Source organism: Mobula hypostoma, chromosome 11 (genome assembly GCF_963921235.1).
Source record: "Mobula hypostoma chromosome 11, sMobHyp1.1, whole genome shotgun sequence".
Classification (NCBI taxonomy): Eukaryota; Metazoa; Chordata; class Chondrichthyes; order Myliobatiformes; family Myliobatidae; genus Mobula; species Mobula hypostoma.
This window is the reverse complement of record NC_086107.1, coordinates 188,357-213,011: the sequence shown is the minus strand read 5'-3', so window position 1 is coordinate 213,011 and position 24,655 is coordinate 188,357. Positions and strand designations below refer to the sequence as shown.

General features: G+C 43.1%; 2 protein-coding genes across 5 annotated transcripts in view; one reads left to right on the top strand and one right to left on the bottom strand.

Annotated features, from left to right (window-relative positions):
* Positions 1 to 24,655, bottom strand: part of sirt3 (sirtuin 3) — an 84,423-nt gene that overhangs the window by 37,549 nt on the left and 22,219 nt on the right. The window lies entirely within an intron of this gene.
* Positions 1,242 to 11,932, top strand: LOC134353535 (dispanin subfamily A member 2b-like). The gene is made up of 2 exons (XM_063061537.1): positions 1,242 to 1,616; positions 11,440 to 11,932. The coding sequence occupies exons 1-2, from the start codon at positions 1,407 to 1,409 to the stop codon at positions 11,596 to 11,598; spliced, it is 369 nt and encodes a 122-aa protein (XP_062917607.1). The 5' UTR covers positions 1,242 to 1,406; the 3' UTR covers positions 11,599 to 11,932.

Genomic DNA, 24,655 nt, shown 5'->3' with positions numbered 1-24,655 from the left:
CCAACCAGCTGCATTTCTGTCTTGTAAACAATTCAGTAAGCATGATAACAGGGCTGCGCCACCCAATTACACCTACTAACCTACCGGCCTGAAACGTCGACTGCGCCTCTTCCTATAGATGCTGCCTGGCCTGCTGTGTTCACCAGCAACTTTGATGTGTGTTGCTTGAATTTCCAGCATCTGCAGAATTCCTGTTATTAACCTACTAACCCATACATCTTCGGACTATGGGAGGGAGCCAGAGCACCCAGCAGAAACCCACCAAGTCAAAAGGAGAACATACAAACTCCTTACAGACAGGGGCAGGAATTGAACCTGCTATAGCATTATGCCAGCCACTATGCTACCATGCCATGAGTGGAGCCCTGTCAGGACCTAGGGAAGACCTGTATGCCCAGTAATGATGCCAACATTGGGCTTGGCACTAATGTAGGGTGTGAGCTTTTCCCCAGACTGAGCAATGATTCAATGGTACTCCATGGGTTGTAACTGACTGTAAATCAATATGCTTAGCATCCCTGAAAGCAAGTCCACAACCTACAGCCTCACTTTCAGGGACTCTATTAATGATTTACTTTTTTTTCCAGCCAACACATTTTTCGTCCCTCTTCCCTTTGGGAGAAGGCTCAGGAGCTTGAAGATTTGGGAACAGCTTCTTTCCAACTGTGATGAGACTGCTGAACGGATCCTGACCCGGATCTGGGCCGTACCCTCCAAATATCCGGACCTGCCTCTCGGGTTTTTTGCACTACCTTACTTTCCATTTTTCTATTTTCTATTTATGATTTATAATTTAAATTTTTATATTTACTAATTTTACAATTTTTAATATTTCTAATATTTAACATTTGTAATCCAGGGAGCGGGAAGCGCAGAATCAAATATCACTGAGATGATTGTATGTTCTAGTATCAAATTGTTTGGCGACAATAAAGTATAAAGTATTATTTGCATGATTTGTCTTCTTTTGCACATTGGTTGTTTTCTAGTCTTGGTTATTTATAGTTCTTCATAAACTGCATTGTATTTCTTTATTTTCCCATAAATGCCTGTAAGAAAATGAACCTCAGAATTGTTTATGGTAACATATACGTGCTTTGATAATAAATTTACAGTACTTTGAATTTTGCCCCTTTAAACTCTCCCTATCTGTGTGTTATTGGCACTTGCATTGAGTCCCCATGAGGTATTGCCCAAGAGTGGGACTGGATTAAAACAGAGAACAGCTGTTGAGTACACAGTCTGAGGTCTGGTGGAATACATATCCCCTGTATAGTCCCAGCACACACAACTCTCAGTTGTTGACTAAAGAGTGCGGGGTTAATCACTGCATGCACAGAGAGTAGGTTACACCCTGGATATTGACGTCAGAAGTCTCATTTCCTTGCTTGTTGAGTACAGCTACAATGGAGTCCAGGATGTCTCAGCAGCTGGTCGAGAGTGAAAGGGGTTTTTTCCCACCACAAACCCAGCAGTACGTCGAGATGCCAGCTACAGCTATCAACATAGGGATGCCTCCCCTACCTATCAAGGACCACTTCCTCTGGTCAATCTTCAACTTTGCTTTCTGCAATTTCTGCTGCCTTGGTTTCCTGGCTTTGGTCTTCTCGGTGAAGGTGAGTTTGTAACTTGTGGTCTCTGGTTCCAGTGGTTGGTCAGTAACCTGGGTTTGTTAGTACCCACTGGAGAAAATGTGAGCTCTGCTCATACTGAAATATTGCAAGCTGGGACGCTACTCTGCAGAGGCAGGGTCCGTTGCAATGAATGTGAGGGAAATGGAAAGAAATGGACATTGTGTAGGCAGAAGAGATTAGTTTTGTTGGCCATTTGATTAGTAATTTAATTCATTTTGGCCCATTCCTGTGCTCTACTGTTCCGAACCCGTTCTAAGGTCAATCTAGCCCTTCCCTCCGACATAGTCGTCCATTTTCTATCATCCGTGTGCCTAAGAGTTTCTCAAATGTCCCTACTGTATCTGCTATTGTTTGAATGTGATTGATTTTTCCTGTTGCGAGTTGCTGTTACAGCCACCGTTGTCTGCTCCGAAACTAACTAGTCCCCTGAGCCATGTAAGGGACTGGGTTGTGGGGAAGGTTCCGGAGATATTTCAAGACAGAGGATTAACGTGTCCTCGCTGAGTTACAATAGAAGCGACAGGTTTTATTTTAACCCAACCCAGCAGTCCGGTTTTCCAGAAGAGGTGTGATAAGATACTGTTATCAGATTTTGTGCGAAATAGGAGACACGTGTTTTCCTGTTTATCGGCGGACTTGGGCAATTTCCAACACACAGTGCTGACAGACAAGGGCCGTGATAAGTGCTGGGGCTTCAACAAATTTAAGTTGAACCTGCTGAGTCGGAAGTTGGCAGGAAAGTGAAAGCAGAGGCAAAACGCTGGTTAAAATGTGAGAATTGTGTCACTCTCGTTACAACAGGGAAAAGGTGAAAAAAGTTGCATTTTATTGTAATGCTTACATTCAGCCTGGCTTGTTCTTTCTCATTCCTGTCATCAGGAGCCTAAAGGCCCACATTCAACAGTTTAAGAAAAGGGAACTTGCCATTCCAGCTACTATTCTGATAAAGACTAGTCCTTCACCATCATTTTTCTGGATGATCTATGAACCCATGAACACTATCACAAACATTTGCTCTCTTTTTGCACTACTTATTGACTTTAATTTATATTACGCTGGACAACAAAGATTTTGCTTCCTGAATACTTTTGGGTGTATCTTATGGATTTTGGGCTGCAGATCATGAAAATCACAAGGAAATTTCCCTGTCATGTACAATTTTTGAAATCTCCTATATTTATCATTTCAATTTATAATTCAAGTCATTAAAATGTTGGCCACAATGCAAGCTGAAAAGTTCCCTATCTTGTCCAGGCATGCCTGGGCGTGGTTAGGCAGGGTGGATGCTACTTGGCAGAACAGGTTTCAGGAATAATTATTGGGTTCAGGACTGTAAGGATGGAATTTTTTATCACCAGGCACAAAATTTTCTATGAAGGGTTTTGATATTTAGATCAGATCATCTGGACACGCAGCCCTCGTTTATTGTCATTTAGTAATGCATGCATTAAGAAATGATACAATGTTTCTCCAGTATGATATCACAGAAACACAAGACAGACCAAGACTAAAAAACTGACAAAAACCACATAATTATAACATATAGTTACAACGGTGCAAAGCAATACCGTAATTTGATAAAGAACAGACCATGGGGACGGTAAAAAAAAGTCTCAAAGTCTTGAAAGTCCCATCATCTCATGTAGACAGTAGAAGGGAGAAACTCTCCCTGCCATGAACCTCCAGCGCCGCAAATTTGCCGATGCAGCACCTTGGAAGCACCCGACCACAGCCGACTCAAGTCCATCCGAAAACTTCGAGCCGCTGACCAACCCTCCGACACCAAGCACCGAGCACCATCTCTGCCAAGTGCTTCGACCCCGGCTCCGGCCACGAAGCAATATTCAAAGCCGAGGATTCGGGGCCTTCCCCTCTGGAGATTCTCGATCGCACAGTAGCAGCGGCAGTGAAGCAGGCATTTCAGAAGTTTCTCCAGATGTTCCTCCCCAAATACTTGAGATGGATGCTTCCCAGGATAACTGATGCCAAGATTAAGGAAAGCATCTTTGTTGTTCCACAAATCAAACAGGTCGTCAATGACAGGCAATTTGAAGAATTTCTAGTGGGACTGGAGAAAATCGCATGGAAGGCATTCAAGAAAGCTGTTGAAATTTTTCTTGGCAACTGCAGAGCATCAAACTACATGCAGCTGGTTGAAAGCATGTTTCAAGCATACAAAACCATGAGGCGCAACATGTCACCAAAGATTCATTTTCTGCATTCCCGTTTAGACTTCTTTGCTGCAAATCTTGGTGCTGTTAGTGACGAGCATGGTGAAAGGTTTCACCAGGACATTGCAGTCATGGAGAAAAGATAACAGGGCAACTGGAATCCATCAATGCTGGCAAATTATTGTTGGACACTTAAGCGAGAAGCCTCAGACACTGAGTACAAATGAAAATCATTAACAAAATATTTCTAACTAAGTTGAACTATTGCAAAGCATCAGCACCATTTTGCAATTAAACACATTATATTCAATAAAAATTAATTTGTTTTTTTCTCCAAATTCGTACGTGACACAAGTAGTCTGAAATTATTTTTGTGCTCATTTTCAAGCAGTCTATCATAAACAAAAAAGAATTCTGAGGAAGCAACACTTTTGAAAAAATTTGTTGTCCAGTGTTATCAATGACATATAGTATGTAGTGAAAACTATTGTTCCGCAGCAGTACACTGCAATATATATATTATAAATTATACTCAGAAATACCATATAACATAATATATATAGAACATAGAACAGTACAGGCCCTTCAGCCCACAATGTTGTGCCGACCCTTAAACCCTGCCTCCCATATAACCCCCCAGCTTAAATTCCTCCATATACCTGTCTAGCAGTCTCTTAAATTTCGCTAGTGTATCTGCCTCCACCACTGAGTCAGGCAGTGCATTCCACGCACCAACCACTCTCTGAGTAAAAAACCTTCCTCTAATATCCCCCTTGAACTTCCCACCCTTTACCTTAAAGCCATGTCCTGTTGTATTGAACAGTGGTGCCCTAGGCAAGAGGTGCTGGCTACTCACTCTATCTATTCCTCTTAATATCTTGTATACCTCTATCATGTCTCCTCTCATCCTCCTTCTCTCCAAAGAGTAAAGCCCTAGCTCCCTTAATCTCTGATTATAATCCATACTCTCTAAACCAGGCAGCAACCTGGTAAATCTCCTCTGAACCCTTTCCAATGCTTCCACATCCTTCCTATAGTGAGGCGACCAGAACTGGACACAGTACTCCAAGTGTGGCCTAACCAGAGTTTTATAGAGCTGCATCATAACCTCACGACTCTTAAACTCTATCCCTCGACTTATGAAAGCTAACACCCCATAAGCTTTCTTAGCTACCCTATCAACCTGTGAGGCAACTTTCAAGGATCTGTGGACATGTACCCCGAGATCCCTCTGCTCCTCCACACTACTAAGTATCCTACCATTTACTTTGTACTCTGCCTTGGAGCTTGCCCTTCCAAAGTGTACCACTTTACACTTCTCTGGGTTGAACACCATCTGCCACTTCTCAGCCCACTTCTGCATCCTATCAATGTCTCTCTGCAAACTTCAAAAATCCTCTACACTATCTACAACATCACCAACCTTTATGTCATCTGCAAACTTGCCAACCCACCCTTCTACCCCCACATCCAGGTCATTAATAAAAATCATGAAAAGTAGAGGTCCTAGAACCGATCCTTGTGGGACACCACAAGTCACAACCCTCCAATCCGAATGTACTCCCTCCACCATGACCCTCTGCTTTCTGCAGGCAAGCCAATTCTGAATCCACCTGGCCAAACTTCCCTGGATCCCATGCCTTCTGACTTTCTGAATAAGCCTACCGTGTGGAACCTTGTCAAATGCCTTACTAAAATCCATGTAGATCACATCCACTGCACTACCCTCATCTATATGCCTGGTCACCTCCTCAAAGAACTCTATCAGGCTTGTTAGACACAATCTGCCCTTCACAAAGCCATGCTGGCTGTCCCTGATCAGACCATGATTCTCTGAATGCCCAATGATCCTATCTCTAAGGATCTTTTCCAACAGCTTTCCCACCACAGACGTAAGGCTCACTGGTCTATAATTACCCGGACTATCCCTACTACCTTTTTTGAACAAGGGGACAACATTCGCCTCCCTCCAATTCTCCGGTACCATTCCCGTGGACAACGAGGACATAAAGATTCTAACCAGAGGCTCAGCAATCTCTTCCCTCGCCTTGTGGAGCAGCCTGGGGAATATTCTGTCAGGCCCCGGGGACTTATCCGTCCTAATGTATTTTAACAACTCCAACACCTCCTCTCCCTTAATATCAACATGCTTCAGAACATCAACCTCACTCATATTGTCTTCACCATCATCAAGTTCCCTCTCATTGGTGAATAACAAAGAGAAGAATTTATCAAGGGTCTCGCTCACTTCCACAGCCTCCAGGCACATCTTCCCACCTTAATCTCTAATTGGTCCTACCTTCACTCCTGTCATCCTTTTGTTCTTCACGTAATTGAAGAATGCCTTGGGGTTTTCCTTTACCCTACTCGCCAAGGCCTTCTCATGTCCCCTTCTTGCTCTCCTTGGCCCCTTCTTAAGCTCCTTTCTTGCTACCTTATATTCCTCAATAGACCCACCTGATCCTTGCTTCATAATCCTCATGTATGCTGCCTTCTTCCACGTGACTAGATTTTCCACCTCACTTGTCACCTATGGTTCCTTCACCCTACCATTCTTTATCTTGCTCACCAGGACAAATTTATCCCTAACATCCTGCAAGAGAACTCTAAACATCGACCACATGTCCATAGTACACTTCCCTGCAAAAGCATCATCCCAATTCACACCCGCAAGTTCTAGCCTTATAGCCTCATAATTTGCCTTTCCCCAATTAAAAATTTTCCTGTCCTCTCTGATTCTATCCTTTTCCATGATAATGCTAAAGGCCAGGAAGCGGTGGTCGCTGTCCCCCAGATGCTCACCCACTGACAGATCTGTGACCTGACCCAGTTCATTACCTAGTACTAGATCTAGTATGGCATTCCCCCTAGTCGGCCTGTCAACATACTGTGACAGGAATCCGTCCTGGACACACTTAACAAACTCTGCCCCATCTAAACTGTTGGAACTAATCGGGTGCCAATCAATATTAGGGAACTTAAAGTCACCCATGATAACAACCCTGTTTTTTTTTTACCTTTCCAAAATCTACCTCCCAATCTGCTCCTCGGTATCTCTGCTGCTACCAGGGGGCCTATAGAATATCCCCAGTAGAGTAACTGCTCCCCTCCTGTTCCTGACTTCCACCCATGTTGACTCAAAAGAGGATCCTGCTACATTACCCACCCTTTCTGTAGCTGTAATAGTATCCCTGACCAATAATGCCACCCCTCCTCCCCTATTATAACATATGTTATACGTTATATGTTATATATTATATTATAATATTATAACATATGTCTCTTATTATAATTTATAGTATTACAACATATTTACGGACTGCTGCCACAAGGCAACAAACTTCACGACATATGTCAGTGATATAAAACCTGACTCGGATTCTGATTCTAACCTGCAGAGGGCTGGGAAGGTGGCTACTATCAGTAATTAGTAAGGAATATTAAAGCAGCAATGTGCTCCACTCTATACAGGTCAGTAAGACCTCCCAAGAACTGTGGTGCCTCTGGTTTCTTTATTTAATGCTTTAGTGGCTGTCAGGACTTTTTTTTTCTTTATCAGACTAGTAGGTGGAATGGCAAGTTACCTTGAGAAAGGGCTGCAGAGATCTGATATTGGGAGCTGGCTGGTGGTGTTGTCTGTCTATGATTTCAGACTTAAATACAGACAGGGAAGTTTGAGCTTTAACGTGGCTGCATTATCACAACACTCTTACGAATTGCCAGTAACTGACCAAGTATGGGAGGACATTCCTGCCTCAGGTATTACAGCATGTGTCAGTTTGCACAGCTGGCAAATCAGAGCAAAGATTATGGCCTGATAGAGCTGATAACCATTAGGGTACTTCTAGCCATGCAATTCCACAAGCATATTGCAACCTGACCATGCTGAATATGAAACAGTTGCCTGCCTTGAGCCCTGCTGAGTTGTCAGTAGCACAGCAAGATGATCCTTATATAGATGAAATCTGGTCCACCATTTTCCAAGGAGATATTTCAAAAGAATATAAAACATCCTACTATACCCCTACTGATGAAGGAATCAGAACTGGAGTTCAGGAACAGAGTCTTATAGATGGTTACTTTTCTCCAAGTACTCACCGTGCTCAGTTGATTTTGCCTGAGAGGTACAGAAAAATTTTACTGCGGTCACTTCATGATGAGCCAGGTCATTTGGGATTTGACAAGATTAACAGATTAGTCAGAGATTGTTTCTATCAGCCATGAATGAAGTCTGAAGTTGAATATTACTGCAAGTCATGCACTTGTTGCATTTTGAGAAAGATGCTCCCTTGTCTCCTCTACAAAGCAAGCGACCACTTAATCTAGTGAGTATGGATTTTCTTTCCATAGAGGCAGATTCAAGTAACACTGCAAATGTCTTGGTCATTACTGATCACTGCGCCAGATACACTCAGCCTTTCCCCCAAAGGATCAGAAAGCATTCACAGTTGCAAGCCTTGCAAGGGAAATACTTTATTCATTATGGCTGCCAAGAAGGATGCACAGTGATCAGGGAAGGGATTTTGAAAGCTGTGTCATACGTGAGTTACTGGCATGCTTGGAGTCAATAAGTCAAAGACTATGCTATATTATCCTCAATGCAATCCTCAGCCTGAGAGATTCAAAAGGACATTATGAGACACACTAGGAACTTTTGATGTCAAGTATAAGAGCAAGTGGAGTCAGCATAATGGAAATTTGGTACACTGTTGTATCGGTACTCAGAATGAAGCCACTGGCTACTCGCCTTACTATTTAATGTTCAGACATGAAACAAGATTACCTGTGGATCTTTGCTTTGGAACCTCTAGTGATAACTTGCCACAGAAAACTTCTCAAGTATATGTCTGATATGAAGAAAGAACTGCAAATAGTTTACGAATTAGCAGCAGTTTCAGCTAGAAAACAAAACCAAGAAGACAAGAAGAGGTACGATCAAAAGATTAAATTTTCCCAACTGATGCATGGAGATAGAGTTCTAATAAGAAATTTAGGACTACAAGGGAAGCATAAGTTGGCCAACTGCTGGGTTTCTGCACCTTATGCAGTGGAGACCCAGATTCCAAATTTACCAGCTTTTCGGTTGATACCAGAAGATGGAAATGGTCCCATAAAAATTCTACATCGGAACCATCTTTTACCTCAGAGAGGAAGGACATATTGACCCAGAATCTGATGTAGAACCTACACCTGGGAAAACAACTCTGCAAAGGAGAAGAAAAAGAGAAAAGAAACAAGCTGAGGATAAGCCAGACAATGGTGTGGTTTTGGTGTAAAAACCTGAAGAGAAATCAGACAAATCCACTGAATACTGCACAGACTCAGAAGAGGAGGAAATTGGAATGTGGTATGACTTACCTTATGCAAACATCCCAAGAGGAGTTGATGAAGAGGTGTCAGAACCTTTCAGTCTAGACCTGGCTATAGTGAGGAATACAATCATTGGACAACCAGAAGTGATATTAGATGGTAAAAGGGAACTGGACTCAAAATATAATTGAAGATGAGGCCAAGTTTAGTCAAAGGGCAGAAGGAACTGAGATGCAGTAAAGTACAAATGATAGGCAGCATGAGACATCTTAAAGTAAGCATGAAAAGTCACAAGGAAAGACTGAAACTGAAGAAAATGAAACTGATATAAGATATCAGGAGACCTCCAGATACGCTGGCATATGATGTATCTCGATATCAGGGTGTTGTGTGAATCCCAGTGGTGAGATATAGTGCTTCCATCTACAAATGGATTGGAGATTATGTAATTACGGAATTCATTTGCATGCTGTAAGACTGAGTATAAGTGTTGTGTTATTAATGATGGATTTGATAAGTTTCAAAAATTTGCAAAGACGTAAGGACATGTCTATTTTGGTAGGAGGACAATGTAATGCCCTGGTTTAATACCATGCTTTATCAGGTATTTTATTTTCTGCTGATTTTCTTAAAATGTAATGTGTTCCTTCAATTGTATTGTACACTCAAGTATTTCTTTTTGTTTGCTGTTTCAAATAATAATTCAGTTGATTAAGTTAGGCTTATTGTAATAGCCAATAGAATTTGTTTTGTGTTTACCAAAATCATATTTACCGTAGACATGATATTTTACTGGTAATGGCCTTTTCATCGTTACTCCCTGTGCATTGTAGAGTTATGTTGCTGTTAGTTTGTATTCACTAACTCATTATGAGCCCACGGTGAGAGGGTTGCATGTGGTCAACCTGGAAAGAGTTCAGAGAAGATTTACAAGGATTGTGCTAGGGAGGGTTGACCAGACTAGGTTTTTATTCCCTGGAACACGGGAGAATGAGAGGTAAAATAATAGAAATGTTTAAAATCAAGAGGCATGGATAAGGCAGATGGATATAAACTTTCCCCAGGGTAGAGAAGCCCAAAACAAGGGGGAATAGATTCAGGATGAAAGATTGAAAAGGAACCCGAGGGGCAACTTCTTCCCCAGAGGGTGATGGGTTCATTGTACGAGCTGGGAAGCAGTTGTGGGCATATGGAAGTGGTTGAGGCAGATACAATAGCACTTGGAGGACATGGAGGATGGGATTTGGAGGGATTTGGGTCAAATGCAGGAGATTGGGACCAGCTGGGTGGCATTGTGGTCAGCATGGAGTGGTTGGGCGAATGGTTTGTATTCATGATGTATTGGCATGAGTGTGTGGTAAGCTGGTGCCTCGAATCACTGCTATACGTCAGCTGAAGGTCCATTCACAAAGCTATTATAGAACAGTACAGTACAGCAACAGGCTGTTCAGCCCATGATGTCAGGGCTAACCATTTTACACTAATCCCCAACACGAGAAAATATGCAGACGCTGGAAATCCAAAGCAACACACACAAAATGCTGAAGGAACTCAGCAGGTCAGGCAGCATCTATGGTAAAAGTAAACAGTTGGAGTTTCAAGCCAAGACTCTTCATCAGGACATCCATTCCCTACATCTTCATGTCCCTGTCTAACTGCCTTTTAGATATTGCTACTGCATGTTTCCACCACCTCCCTGGCAGTGCGCTACAGGCACTTTCCACTCTTGCTTTACATATCTCCTTTAAACTACCCCCCCCACCTTAAAACTGTGCTCTCCACCCCGGAGAAAAGGTTATTGATTATCCTTCCTTTGCCTCATAATTTTACATACCATCAGGTCCCTCTCAGTCTCCACCACTCTGGAGAAAGCAACCCAATGTGTGTCCAACCTCTCCAATCCAGGCAACATCCTGGTGAACCTCTTCTGCACCCTCTCCAAAGTCCCAATCACCGTCTGGTAACGTAGTGAATGCCTCTGCACACTATACTCCTAAAGTGGCCTAACCAAGTTCCTGTTGAGGAGGACTGGTCTGGATGAATCCAATGTGATGACAAGACATCAGTATTTTGGAGGAATAACAGTTAAGGTGTTGTAGTGTCTCTTGCCTTCTACAAACTATTGTGTCTGCATGGTGTTCAGCTGCTGATGATGTTGGTGGGCATTCAGTATCTGGGCATTGTATTGGGTGCTATTGACTTCAGTTGGTTTTCTGTAGGGCGCTGGATGTTCCATAATTTCTAGCCGGAGTTAGGGCTGTGGAGTTCCAGCATCTCCATGTACTCTGCAGGATTCTCACTGTTCCCATCTGTTCTCTCTACAGGCTAGAGACCAGAAAGTCCTGGGGAATATCTACGAGGCCAACCACCATGGTTTCACATCTAAAGCCCTGAATCTGACAGCCACAATCCTGTCAATCCTCTTCTTTGTGATTGTGTTTGGGCTGCTGGTTGGCGGAGTGATCAGCGTTTACCAGAGATGAGGACCGGGATCATCTCTCGGTGGTTGGGTTTCCCTTTGCTCATCCTGCCCGGAGTCTGGATGCTGCAGCTGCTGCTTAGCTACTGACTTAAAACCATTCTAAGTGTCTCAAAATGCATACTACTGCTTTCTGTAGCTTTTGAATAAAGTACATGTGCCAAAATTAAAATGAGGTCGATACTTTGGGGTTCTAACATCTAACTGTCACTCATTCGTTGGGGGCACTTCTCCATTTTTGTGGACGGTTGCGAAGAAAAAGCATTTCAGGATGTATATTGTATACATTTCTCCGACATTAAATGTATCTTTGAAACCTCTGACATGGATGGAATAGATGTGTTCATGTAGTACACTACAGGTGTTCCAACTAGATTATTCTATTGCTTGTCAGATACTTGTCCTCCACCACCCACTCGGGCAATATTCCAGACTCCAACCCCTCCTGGGTGACAAAAATTCTTCAGATATCCTACACTGGTCTCGTGACCTAAATCTATGACCTCTGGTTATAGGGTGGCAAGGTAAGGGAACCTTTGATTGTCTAAGAATCATAGAATCATTGAGAAGTACAACACCGAAACAGGCACTTTGACCCATCTAATCCATGCCAAGACCTTTTAAACTGACTGCTCCCATCGATCTGCAACAGAACCATAGCTCTGCATACCCCTACAATCCATGTATCTATCCAACTTTAAACTGTGCTTAAACACTGAAATTGAGCTCGAATGCACCACTTGTGCTGGCAGCTCAATGCACACTCTCACGAGCCTCTGACTGAAGAGGTTTTCCCTTGTGTTTCCCTTAAACTTTTTTCCTTTCACTTCTGAACCATGACCTCTGGTTGCCGTCCCACCCAGCCTCAGTGGGAAAGGCCTGCTTGCATTCAGCCTATCTGTACCCCTCATCATTCTGTATACCTGTATCAAATCTCCTCGCAATCTTCTACATTCTAAGGTGAGGCCGAATCTGGAGTATTGTGTTCAGTTTTGGTCACCAAATTACAGGAAGGATATAAGTAAGGTTGAAAGAGTGCAGAGAAGGTTTACAAGGATGTTGCCGGGACTTGAGAAACTGAGTTACAGAGAAAGGTTGAATAGGTTAGGACTTTATTCCCTGGAGCGTAGAAGAATGAGGGGAGATTTGATAGAGGTATATAAAATTATGATGGGTATAGATAGAGTGAATGCAAGCAGGCTTTTTCCACTGAGGCATGGGGAGAAAAAAACCAGAGGACATGGGTTAAGGGTGAGGGGGGAAAAGTTTAAAGGGAACATTAGGGGGGGCTTCTTCACACAGAGAGTGGTGGGAGTATGGAATGAGCTGCCAGATGAGGTGGTAAATGCGGGTTCTTTTTTAACATTTAAGAATAAATTGGACAGATACATGGATGGGAGGTGTATGGAGGGATATGGTCCGTGTGCAGGTCAGTGGGACTAGGCAGAAAATGGTTCGGCACAGCCAAGAAGGGCCAAAAGGCCTGTTTCTGTGCTGTAGTTTTTCTATGGTTTCTATGGAATACCCATTTAAATTTTCCTTATAATTCGGGTTCTCCAGACCCATGAAAATCCTTGTAAATTTTCTTCGTACTCTTTCAACCTTGTTAACATCTTTCCTGTAGGGAGGTGACCAAATCTGCACACAATACTCCAAATTAGGCCTCATCAATGCCTTATACAACTTCAACATATCACCTCTGATTTATGAAGGCCAACGTGCTGAAAGGTTTTATTACAACCCCACCTAAATGTGACACCACTTACAACGAATTATGGATCTGTATTCCCAGATCCCTTTGTTCTTTCACACTCCTCAATGCCCTGCCATTCACAGTGCAAGATCTACCAAAGTGCCACACCTTCCACTTGTCTGCATTAAATTCTATCAACCATTTTGCCAGCTGATGCAGATCCCTCTGCAAGCCATGCAAGCCTTCTTCACTGTCTGCTATACCCCAATCTTGGTGTCATCTACAAATTTGCTGATCCAGTTAACCACATTATCATCCAGGTCATTGATATCGATGAAAAACAATAACAGACCCAGCACCGATCCCTGCAGCAAACCTCCAGTCAGAAAGGCAACCATCTACAACCACTCTCTGGTTTCTCCCACAAAGCCAATAGCTGATCCAATTTACTACCTCATCTTGACCAACCTCCCATGTGGGACCTTGTAAAGAGAGCTGGTGAATTTAGCCAAGAAAAAAACACAATGCAAGGTTTAGGAAGCTAGACTCAAACAGAACCCCTGAGGATTATGAGAAAGCCAGAAAAGAACGCAAGAAGGGAATTATGAAAACCAGACAGAGTCATGAAAAGTCCTTGGCAAGTAGAATTAAAGAGAGTCCCAAGGCATTCTAAACATACATCAAAAGCAAGAGGATAAGATGGTCCCCTAATCTGAGGAAAGACATTCTTGCCATAGAGGGAGTACAAAGAAGGTTCACCAGATTGATTCCTGGGATGGCAGGACTTTCATGTGATGAAAGACTGGATTGACTAGGTTTATACTCTCTGGAATTTAGAAGATTGAGGGGGGATCTAATTGAAACGTACAAAATTCTAAAGCGATTGGACAGGCTAGATGCAGGAAGATTGTTCCCGATGTTGGGGAAGTCCAGAACAAGGGGTCACAGTTTGAGGATAAAGGGGAAGCCTTTTAGGACCGAGATTAGGAAAAACTTCTTCACACAGAGAGTGGTGAATCTGTGTAATTCTCTGCCACAGGAAACAGTTGAGGCCAGTTCATTGGCTATATTTAAGAGGGAGTTAGATATGGCCCTTGTGGCTAAAGGGATCAGGGGGTATGGAGGGAAGGCTGGTACAGGGTTCTGAGTTGGATGATCAGCCATGATCATACTGAATGGTGGTGCAGGCTCGAAGGGCCGAATGGCCTACTCCTGCACCTATTTTCTATGTTTCTATGTTTCTATAACTGGGGGATAGTAGGACCAAGGATAAAGGAGGGAACACATACTTTAGGCAGAGGATGTGGGAGAGGTTCTACATGAGTACTTTGCATCAATATTTACCATGTGGGAAGACTTGTGCAACAGTGTGATCAGTTTGTCTCATGCGTATATGGTAGGACATTTTGAAATAATGAAGGAGGTGGCATTGGGTCTCTTAAAGAACATTACGATGGATATGTACTTGAGGCCTGATGGGATTTCCCAGGTTAATGAGAGAGGCAAGAGTAGAGATTTCTGGGCCTTGACCAATATCTTTGTGCCCTTTTGAGGTCCCAGAGGACCTGTGAGTAGCCAATGATGGTGCATTATTCAAGAATAGAAACAGTGATGACCCTAGGATCTACAGACTGCTGAGTCTCATTTCAATGATTAGGAAGTATCTGGAGAGGATCACTAAGGATAGGATTTACTAGCATTGGGAAAACCATGGCCAAATAGGGACAGTCAGCTTGGCTTACTAGCTTGTAGTCATACAATCATAGAGCACTACAGCAAAGTTTTGGTCACCTACCAACAGGAAAGATGCAAATAAGGTTGAAAGAATACAGAGAAATTTTACAGCGATATTGCCAGGAATAGAAAACCTGAGTTATAAAAGATTGAACGGAGATTTGATAGGGGTATACAAAATTATGAGGGATACAGATAGGGTAAATGAAAGCAAGGTTTTTCCACTAACTTTGGATGGTACTAAAAGAAGAGGTCATGGGTTAAGGTTGAAAAGTTTAAGGGAAACCTTAGGGGAAAATTTTTCTCTCAGAAGGTCATGAGAGTGTGAAACGAGCTGCCAGCGGAAGTAGTGCATGTGAGCTTGATTTCAACATTTAGAAACATTGAAACTAGAAAACCGACAGCACAACACAGGCCCTTCGGCCCACAAAGCTGTGCCGAACATGTCCTTCCCTTAGAAATTACCTAGGGTTACCCATAGCCCTCTATTTTTCTGAGCTCCATGTATCTGTCCAGGAGTCTCTTAAAAGACCCTATTGTATCTGCCTCCACCACCGTGCCGGCAGCCCATTCCACGCACTCACCACTCTCTGCGTAAAAAATCTACCCCTGACATCTCCTCTGTACCTACTTCCAAGCACCTTAAAACTGTGCCCTCTCATGCTAGCCATTTCAGTCCTGGGGAAAAGCCTCTGACTATCCACACAATCAATACCTCTCATCATCTTATACACCTCCATCAGGTCCCCTCTCATCCTCTGTCGCTCCAAGGAGAAAAGCCCGAGTTTACTCAACCTATTCTCATAAGGCATGCTCCCCAATTCCAGGAAACATCCTTGTAAATCTCCTCTGCACCCTTTCTATGGTTTCTATGGTTTCCACATTCTTCCAATAGTGAAGCAACCAGAACTGAGCACAGTACTCCAATTGAGGTCCTATACAGCTGCAACATTACCTCTCGACTCCTAAATTCAATTCCACGATTAATGAAGGCCAATGCACCGTATGCTTTCTTAACCACAGAGTCAACCTGCGCAGCAGCTTTGAGTGTCTTATGGACATGATCCCTAAGATCCCTCTGATCCGCCACACTGCCAGAGTCTTACCATTCATACTATATTCTGCCATCATATTTGAGCTACCAAAATGAACCACCTCACATTTATCTGGGTTGAACTCCATCTGTCACTTCTCAGCCCAGTTTTGCATCCTATCAATATCCCGCTGTAACCTCTGACAGCCTTCCACACTATCCACAACACCCCCAACCTTTGTGTCATCAGCAAATTTACTAACCCATCCCACCACTTCTTCATCCAGGTCATTTATAAAAATCACTAAGAGTAGGGGTCCCAGAACAGATTCCTGAGGCGCACCACTGGTAACTGACCTCCATGCAGAATATGACCCATCTACATCCACTCTTTGCCTTCTGTGGGCAAGCCAGTTCTGGATCCACAAAGCAATGCCCCTTGGATCCCATGCCTTCTTACTTTCTCAATAAGCTTTACATGGGGTAAGTTGTCAAATGCCTTGCTGAAATCCATATACACTACATCTACTGCTCTTCCTTCATCAATGTGTTTAATCACATTCTCAAAAAATTCAATCAGGCTTGTAAGGCACGACCTGCCTTTTACAAAGCCATGTTGACTGTTCCTAATCATATTATGCCTCTCCAAATGTTCATAAATCCTGCCTCTCAGGATCTTCTCCATTAACTTACCAACCACTGAAGTAAGACTCACTGGTCTATAATTTCCTGGGCTATCTCTACTCCCTTTCCTGAATAATGGAACAACATCCGCAACCCTCCAATCCTCCAGAACCTCTCCTGTCCCCATTGATGATGCAAAGATTGTCACCAGAAGCTCAGTAATCTCCTCCCTCGCCTCCCACAGTAGCCTGGGGTACATCTCATCCGGTCCCGGTGACTTATCCAACTTGATGCTTTCCAAAAGCTCTAGCACATTCTTTCTTAATATCTACATGCTCAAGTTTGTCAATCTGCTGTAATCCATCTCTACAATCACCAAGATTCTTTTCCATAGTGAATACTGAAGTAAAGTATTCATTAAGTATCTCTGCTATCTCCTTCGGTTCCATACAGACTTTCCCACTGTCACACTCGATTGGTCATATTCTCTTACATCTTATCCTCTTGCTCTTCACATACTTGTAGAATGCCTTAGGGTTTTCTTTAATCCTGTCCGTCAAGGCCTTCTCATAGCCCCTTCTGGCTCTTTTAATTTCTTTCTTCAACTCCTTCCTGCTAGCCAGATCTCTATCATTACCTAGTTTTCTGAACCTTTCGTAAGCTCTTCTTTTCTTCTTGACTAGATTTACAACGGTCTTTGTACACCCCAGTTTCTGTATCCTACCATCCTTTCCCTGTCTTATTAGAACGTACCTATGCAGAACCCCACGCAAATATCCCCTGAACATTTGTCACATTTCTTCCATACATTTCCCTGAGAACATCTGTTCCCAATTTATGCTTCCAAGTTCCTGCCTGATAGACTCATAATTCCCCTTACTCCAATTAAATGCTTTCCCAGCTTGCCTGTTCCTATCCCTCTCCAATGCTATGGTAAAGGAGATAGAATTATGATCACTATCTCCAAAATGCTCTCCCATTGAGAGATCTGAAACCTGACCAGGTTCATTTCCCAATACCAGATCAAGTACAGCCTCTCCTCTTGTAGGCTTATCTACATATTGTGTCAAGAAACCTTCCTGAACATATCTAACAAACTCCACTCCATCTAACCCCTCGCTCTAGGGAGATGTCCATCATTATTTAGGAAATTAAAATCTCCCACCACCACAACCCTGTTATTATTACACCATTCCAGAATCTGTCTCCCTATCTGTTCCTCGATGTCCCTGCTACTATTGGGTGGTCTATAAAAACCACCCAGAAGAGTTATTGACCCCTTCCTGTTTCCACCCCACTTAAGAGAAGTTTGGATAGGTACTTGGATGGCAGGGGTTGGAGAGCTATGGTCCCAGTGCAGGTCAGTGGGACTGGGCAGTTTAAATGTTTTAGCATGGACATGATGGGCCAAAGGGCCTGTTTCTGTGCTGTACTTTTCTATGATGCTATAACACTATGACTCATCACACATACCGGGAGTCAGGCTCAGAGTGAGTCTCCCTTTACCCCATCCCATCACACACACCTGGAGTCAGACACAGAGCAAGGCTCCCCCTGCACCATTCCATTACACACTCAGAGTCAGACACAGAATGAGTCTCCTTCCACATTGACCAATCACACACTTCTGGGGTCAGTCACAGAATAAGGCTCCCTCGACACATTCCATAAGACCATAAGATATAGGAGCAGAATTAGGCCATTTCACACATCAAGCCTTCTCCGAAATTCAATCATGACTGATCCTTTTTTTCACTCCTCAGCCCCACTCCCCAGCCTTCCCCCCACGAACCTTTGATGCCGTGTCCAATCTAGAACCCATCAAGCTTTGCCTTAAATACACCCAACAACCTGGCCCCCACAACTCCGTGGTAATAAATTCCACAAATTCACTGCTCTCTGGGTCAAGAAATTTCTCCGTATCTCTGCATTAAAAGGGCACCCCGCTATCTTCAGGCTGTGCCTGCTTCTCCAAGACTTCCCCTCCATGGGAAACATCCTTTTCATATCTACTCTGTCTAGGACTTACAACATTCAACAGGTTTCAATAAGATCCCCCCTCATCCTTCTAAACTCTAGTGAGTACAGACCCAGAGCTATCAAACGTTCCTTGTATGATAACCTTTTCATGCCCAGAATCATCCTTGTGGACTTCCCCTGAACCCTCTCCAATGCCAGCACATCTTTTCTTAGATGAGGAGCCCAAAACTGTTCACAATACTCAAGGTGAGGCCTCACCAGGGCCTTATAAAGCCTCAGCATCACATCCCTGCTCTTGTATTGGATGAAATGGGAGGTGAGGACCTCGATAAAATCACTGTCACTAAAGAGATAGTGATGAGAAAACTAGAGGGCCTGAAGGTAGATAAGTTCCCTGGTCCTAATGGGATGCATCCCAGGGTGCTGAGGGAATTGGTGGAGGTTATAGTAGATGCGTTGGTAATCATTTATCAAAACTCTCTAGACTCTGGGCGGGTCCCGGAGGATTGGAAGACAACAAATATCACGCCACTTTTTAAAAAAGTATGTAGGCAAAAGATGGGCAACTGTAGGCCAGTTAGCTTAACATCTGTAGTCGGGAAAATGCTTGAAGCTGTCATTAAGGAAGAAATAGCGAAACATTTAGCAAGGAGTGGTTCCATTAGGCAGACGCAGCATGGATTCAGAAAGGGAAGGTCCTGTTTGACAAACTTACTAGAGTTCTTTGAGGACATAATGAGTGCATTGGATAGAGGGAAACAGGTGGATGTCGTATACTTGGATTTTCAGAAAGCGTTCAGTAAGGTGCCACACAAGAGACTTATAATGATACAGATGCACGGAGTTGGAGGAAGTGTATTGGCATGGATAGTGGATTGGTTAACCAATAGAAAGCAGAGAGTTGGTATAAATGGGTGTTTCTCCAGTTGGCAGTCAGTGGTGAGTGGGGTGCTGCAGGGGTCGGTGCTGGGCCTGCAGCTGTTTACCATTTACATTGATGATTTGGAAGAGGGGACTGAGTGTAGCGTAGCAAAATTTGCTGATGACACTAAACTGAGTGGAAAGCAAATTGTACAGAGGATGTGGAGAGTCTGCAGAGGGATATAGATAGGTTAAGTGAGTGGGCCAAGGTCTGGCAGATGGAATACAACCTTGGTAAATGCAAGACCATCCACTTTGGAAGGAATAATAGAAGAGCGGATTATTATTTAAATGGTGAAAGATTGCAGCATGCTGTTGCCTTCTCATGAATCACAAAAAGTTGACTTGCAAGTACAACAGGTATTAAGAAGCCAAACGGAATGTTGGCCTTCATTGTGAGAAGGATTGAATTCAAGAGCAGGGAGGTCATGCTGCAACTATACAGGGTACTGGTGAGGCCGCACCTGGAGTACTGCGTGCAGTTCTGGTCTCCATACTTGAGGAAGGATACACTGGGTTTGCAGGCAGTGCAAAGGAGGTTCACCAGGTTAATTCCAGGGATGAAGGGGTTAACCTATGAGGAGAGATTGAGTTGCCTGGGACTATACTCTCTGGAATTCAGAAGAATGAGAGGGGATTTTATAGAAACATACAAAATTTTGAAAGGGATAGATAAGATAGACGTAGAAAAGTTGTTTCCATTGGTAGGTGAGACTAGAACTAGGGGACATTGCCTAAAGATTCAAGGGAGAAGATTCAGGATGGAGATGAGGAGAAACTGTTTTCCCCAGAGAGTGGTGAATCTGTGGAATTCTCTGCCCAGGGAAGCAGTTGAGGCTTCTTCACTAAATATATTTAAGAAACAGTTAGATAGGTTTTTACATAGTAGGGGAATTAAGTGTTATGGGGAAAAGGCAGGTAGATGGAGCAGAGTTTATGGACAGATCAGCCATGATCTTATTGAATGGCGGGGCAGGCTCGATGGGTTGGATGGCCTACTCCTGCTCCTATTTCTTATGTTCTTATTTTCTTATTCCAGACCTCTTGAAATGAATGCTAATATTGTATTTGCCTTCCTCATCACTGACTCTACCTGCAAGTTCTACACAAGGACTCCCAAGCCCCTTTGCACCTCAGGATTTTGGATTTTCTCCCCGTTTAGAAAATAGTCTGCACATTTATTGCTCTATGAAAGTGTATGACCATGCATTTTCTAGCACTGTATTTAATTTCCCATTTTCTGGCCCATTCTCCTTATCTGTCCAAATCCTTCTGCAGCCTACCTATTTCCTCAACACTACCTGCTCGTCTAGGTATCATCTGCAAACTTGGCAACAAAGCCATCTATTCCATCATCTAAATCACTGATAAGCGTAATCTAAAACATTGATATGCAGCATAAAAAGAAGTGGTCCCAACACCAACCCCTGTGGAACAGCACTTGTCACTGGCAACCAACCAGAAAAAGATCCTTTTATTCTCACTCACTGCCTCCTACTAATCAGCCAATACTCTAATTATGCCAGTAATTTTCCTGTAATACTCAGCTTGGAAAGCAGCCTCATGTGTGGCACCTTGTCAAAGGCCTTCTGAAATATACAACATCCATGCATCCCCTTTATCTATCCTACTTCTAATCTCCAAAAAGAATTCCAACAGGTTCATCAGGCAAGATTTTCCCTTAGGAAACCATGCTGACTTTATTCTATCTTGTCCTGTGTCACCAAGTAGTCCATAACCTCATCTTTAACAATTGACTCCAACATCTCCCCAACCACTGAGGTATGGCTAACTCATCTATAATTTCCTTTCTGCTGCCTTCCTCCTTTCTTAAAGACACCAAGTATTCAATAACCTCACCTTTAACAATCGACTCCAACATCTCCCCGACCACTGAGGTCAGGCTAACTGGTCAATAATTTCCTTTCTGTTGCCTTCCTCCTTTCTTCAGGAGTGGAGTGACATTTACAATTTTTCAGTCCTCTGGCATGATGCCAGAGCCCAATGATTTTTGAAAGATCATTACTAATGCCTCCACGATCTCTACTGCTACCTCTTTCAGAGCCCTAGGGTGCAGTTCATCTGGTCTGGGTGACATATGTACCCTGAAGTCTTTCAGTTTTTGAGCAGAGCACCTTCTCCCTTGTCATAGTAAATGCACTCACTTCTCTTTCCTCACACCCTTCAATACCTGACGTACTATAAGTGTCTTCCACAGTGAAGACTAATGCAAAATAGTCATTTAGTTCATCTGCCATCTCCTTGTCCCTTGTTATTATTTCCCTGGCCTCATTTTCTAGTGGTCCTATATCCACTTCCACCTCCCATTTATTTTTTACTTAGGTGAAAAGCTTTTAATATCCACTTTCATATTGTTTGCCAGCTTGCTTTCATATTTCATCTTTTCCCTCCAAATGATTCTTTTAGTTGCTCTCTGTAGGGTTTTAAAAGCTTCCCAATCCTGTGTCTTACCACTAATTTTTGCTTTGTTGTATGCCCTCTCTTTTGCTTTTACATTAGCTTTGACTTCCCTTGTTAGCCACGCTTGTACTACTTTGACATTTGAGTATTTCTTTGTTTTTGGAATACATCTATCCTGCACCTTCCTCATTTTTCCCAGAAACTCACACCATTGCTCCTCTGCTGTCATCCCTGCCAGCTGCTCCTTCCAATTTGCTTTAGCCAACTCCTCTCTCATATTGTGATCACTGCTTCTTAAGAGTTCCTTTACCTTAAGCTCCCTTATCGCTGCCAGTTCATTATATAACACCCAATCCATTATAGCTGATCTCCTAGTAGGTTCAATGACAAACTGCTCTAAAAAGCTATCTCACAGTCATTCAACAAACTCATTCTCTTGAGATCTATTACCAACCTGATTTCCCCAATTGACCTGCATATTCAAATCTCGCATGACTACCATAACATTGCCCTTTTGACACACCTCTTCTATTTCCCATTGTATCTGTGGTTGACATCCCAGCTACTGTTGAGAGGCCTGTATATAACTGTGATCATGGTCATTTTATCCTTGCTGTTTCTAAATTCAACCACAAGGATTCAACATCTTCTGATCCTATGTCACATCTTTCTAATGATTTCATGCCACTTGTTACCAGCAGAGCCACGCCACTCACTTTGCCTACCTTCCTATCCCTTCAATACAAAAAGTAAACTTGGACATTCTGCTCCCAACTACAACCATCCTATAAAATACAACAATACAGAGTGAACCTCCATCTACACCATCCCATCACATAGTCCTAAGGTCAGACACAGAGTCAAGCACTCTGCTGGGACACACACTCCAGAGTAACAAGACCATAAGACATAGGAGCAGAATTAGGCCATTCAGCCCATTGAATCTGCTCCGCCATTCCATCATGGCTGATCACGGATCCCATTAAACTCCATACACCTGCCTGCTCGCCATATTCTTTGATGTCCTGGCAGATCAGGAAACTATCAACTCCGACTTAAATATACCCACTGACTTGGCCTCCACCGCAGTCTGTGGCAGAGCATTCCACAGATTCACTACTCTCTGGTTTAAAAAATTCCTCCTTACCTCTGTTCTAAAGGGTCGCCACACAATCTTGAGGCTGTGCCCTCTAGATCTGGATACCCCCACCATAGGAATCACCCTCTCCAGATCCATCCTATCTAGTCCTTTCAACATTTGGTTGGTTGCAATGAGATCCCCCTGCATTCTTCTAAATTCCAGTGAGTACAGGGCCAAAGCTGCCAAACACTCTTTGCATGCTAACCCCTTCATTCTCGTGAACCTCTTCTGGACTCTTTCCAATGAAAGCACATTCTTTCTGAGATATGGGGCCCAAAACTATTGACAATACTCCAAATGTAGCCTGACTAGTGTCTGATAAAGTCTCAGGATTATCTCCTTTCTTTATATTCCATTGCCTTTGAAATAAATGCCAACATTGCATTTGCCTTCTTTACCACAGACTCAACCTGTAATGTAACCTTCTTGCACAAGGACTCCTAAGTCCCTCTGATGTTTGAACCTTCTCCCCATTTAGATAATAGTCCACACTATTGTTTCTTTCACCATGTAACCCTCAGGGTCTGTTTGTGTGTAAGTCTGGGGAAGACAATCTCTGCCCTGACAAACGGGTGAGACTGAGCCGCGAGTCCACCCAAAACCCCCCGTTTGTGTGGATGCTGCGAGATCTATCCTGTTACAAATCAGTACCACCAAATAACAGGCAGTACAATTAAACGATTCAGCTTTATAATTCTTAATTTGACTACAGGGTTAGTGAAGAAAAAGCAACAAAAGAAAAGGGCCCATATTAGTGAAACAGTCTAATGTGCACAAGTTGGTGCTCCCATTTCCCCGTCACCGATCCTCCTTCAATCTCCCCGGACAGTCTAATGTGCACAAGTTGGAGCTCACGGTTTACCCTTCACCGATCCTCCTTTGATTTCCCCCCTGTTGCATGCTCAAGGAGATGTGTTTTTTTGTGAGAATGATGTAATGGTCTTTTGGAGGTCACCTGATGTGATTTTCCTGCCGATGTGAGGTCACGTGATGACATGTGACCCATGACTATATAAGGGTTGACCCAGGTGATGCAGTGGGTTTTTTAGTTTGTAGATTTCCAGGTAGAACCTGCTGTGTTTCCGTTTCTGTTGCATGTTTGTTTTTGTGATGCAATTTCATTTTTAAAACGGTTGTGCGTTCTGATGCAAGATACCATTATTATTTGGACTGGAAATTTTTGCTAGATGAGTTGATTTACCCAATTCCAACAATAGAAGGGAGAGTGAAGAATTTATTGAAGTACAGGATCAAAGGATCGAGGGAAGTCGGCATCGTTTGGCAGTTTAATAAAGGATCGACCTTATTGAGTCTTCGTTGGAGGAGTAGCTACCTGCATCGAGATAACTCTTGCCAAAAAGAGTAAGGAGTTCATACAAAAAGGTGCTCTCTTTCTCTAAAGGAATTTAAGGTAAGTCGATATAAACTGTTTATTTTCGGCATCGTGAATCCTGTGGACAGAACCGGCAGTAAAGTTGCGTCTGTGAAGAAATCCTTCTCCAGAGAAGTCACTC

Bases quoted from the DNA above. Each gene is read 5' to 3' on its own strand.
- LOC134353535 (XM_063061537.1), top strand. From the start codon at position 1,407: ATGGAGTCCAGGATGTCTCAGCAGCTGGTCGAGAGTGAAAGGGGTTTT. The intron at 1,617-11,439 runs GTGAGTTTGTAA...TTCTCTCTACAG, and splicing joins CTTTGGTCTTCTCGGTGAAG to GCTAGAGACCAGAAAGTCCT.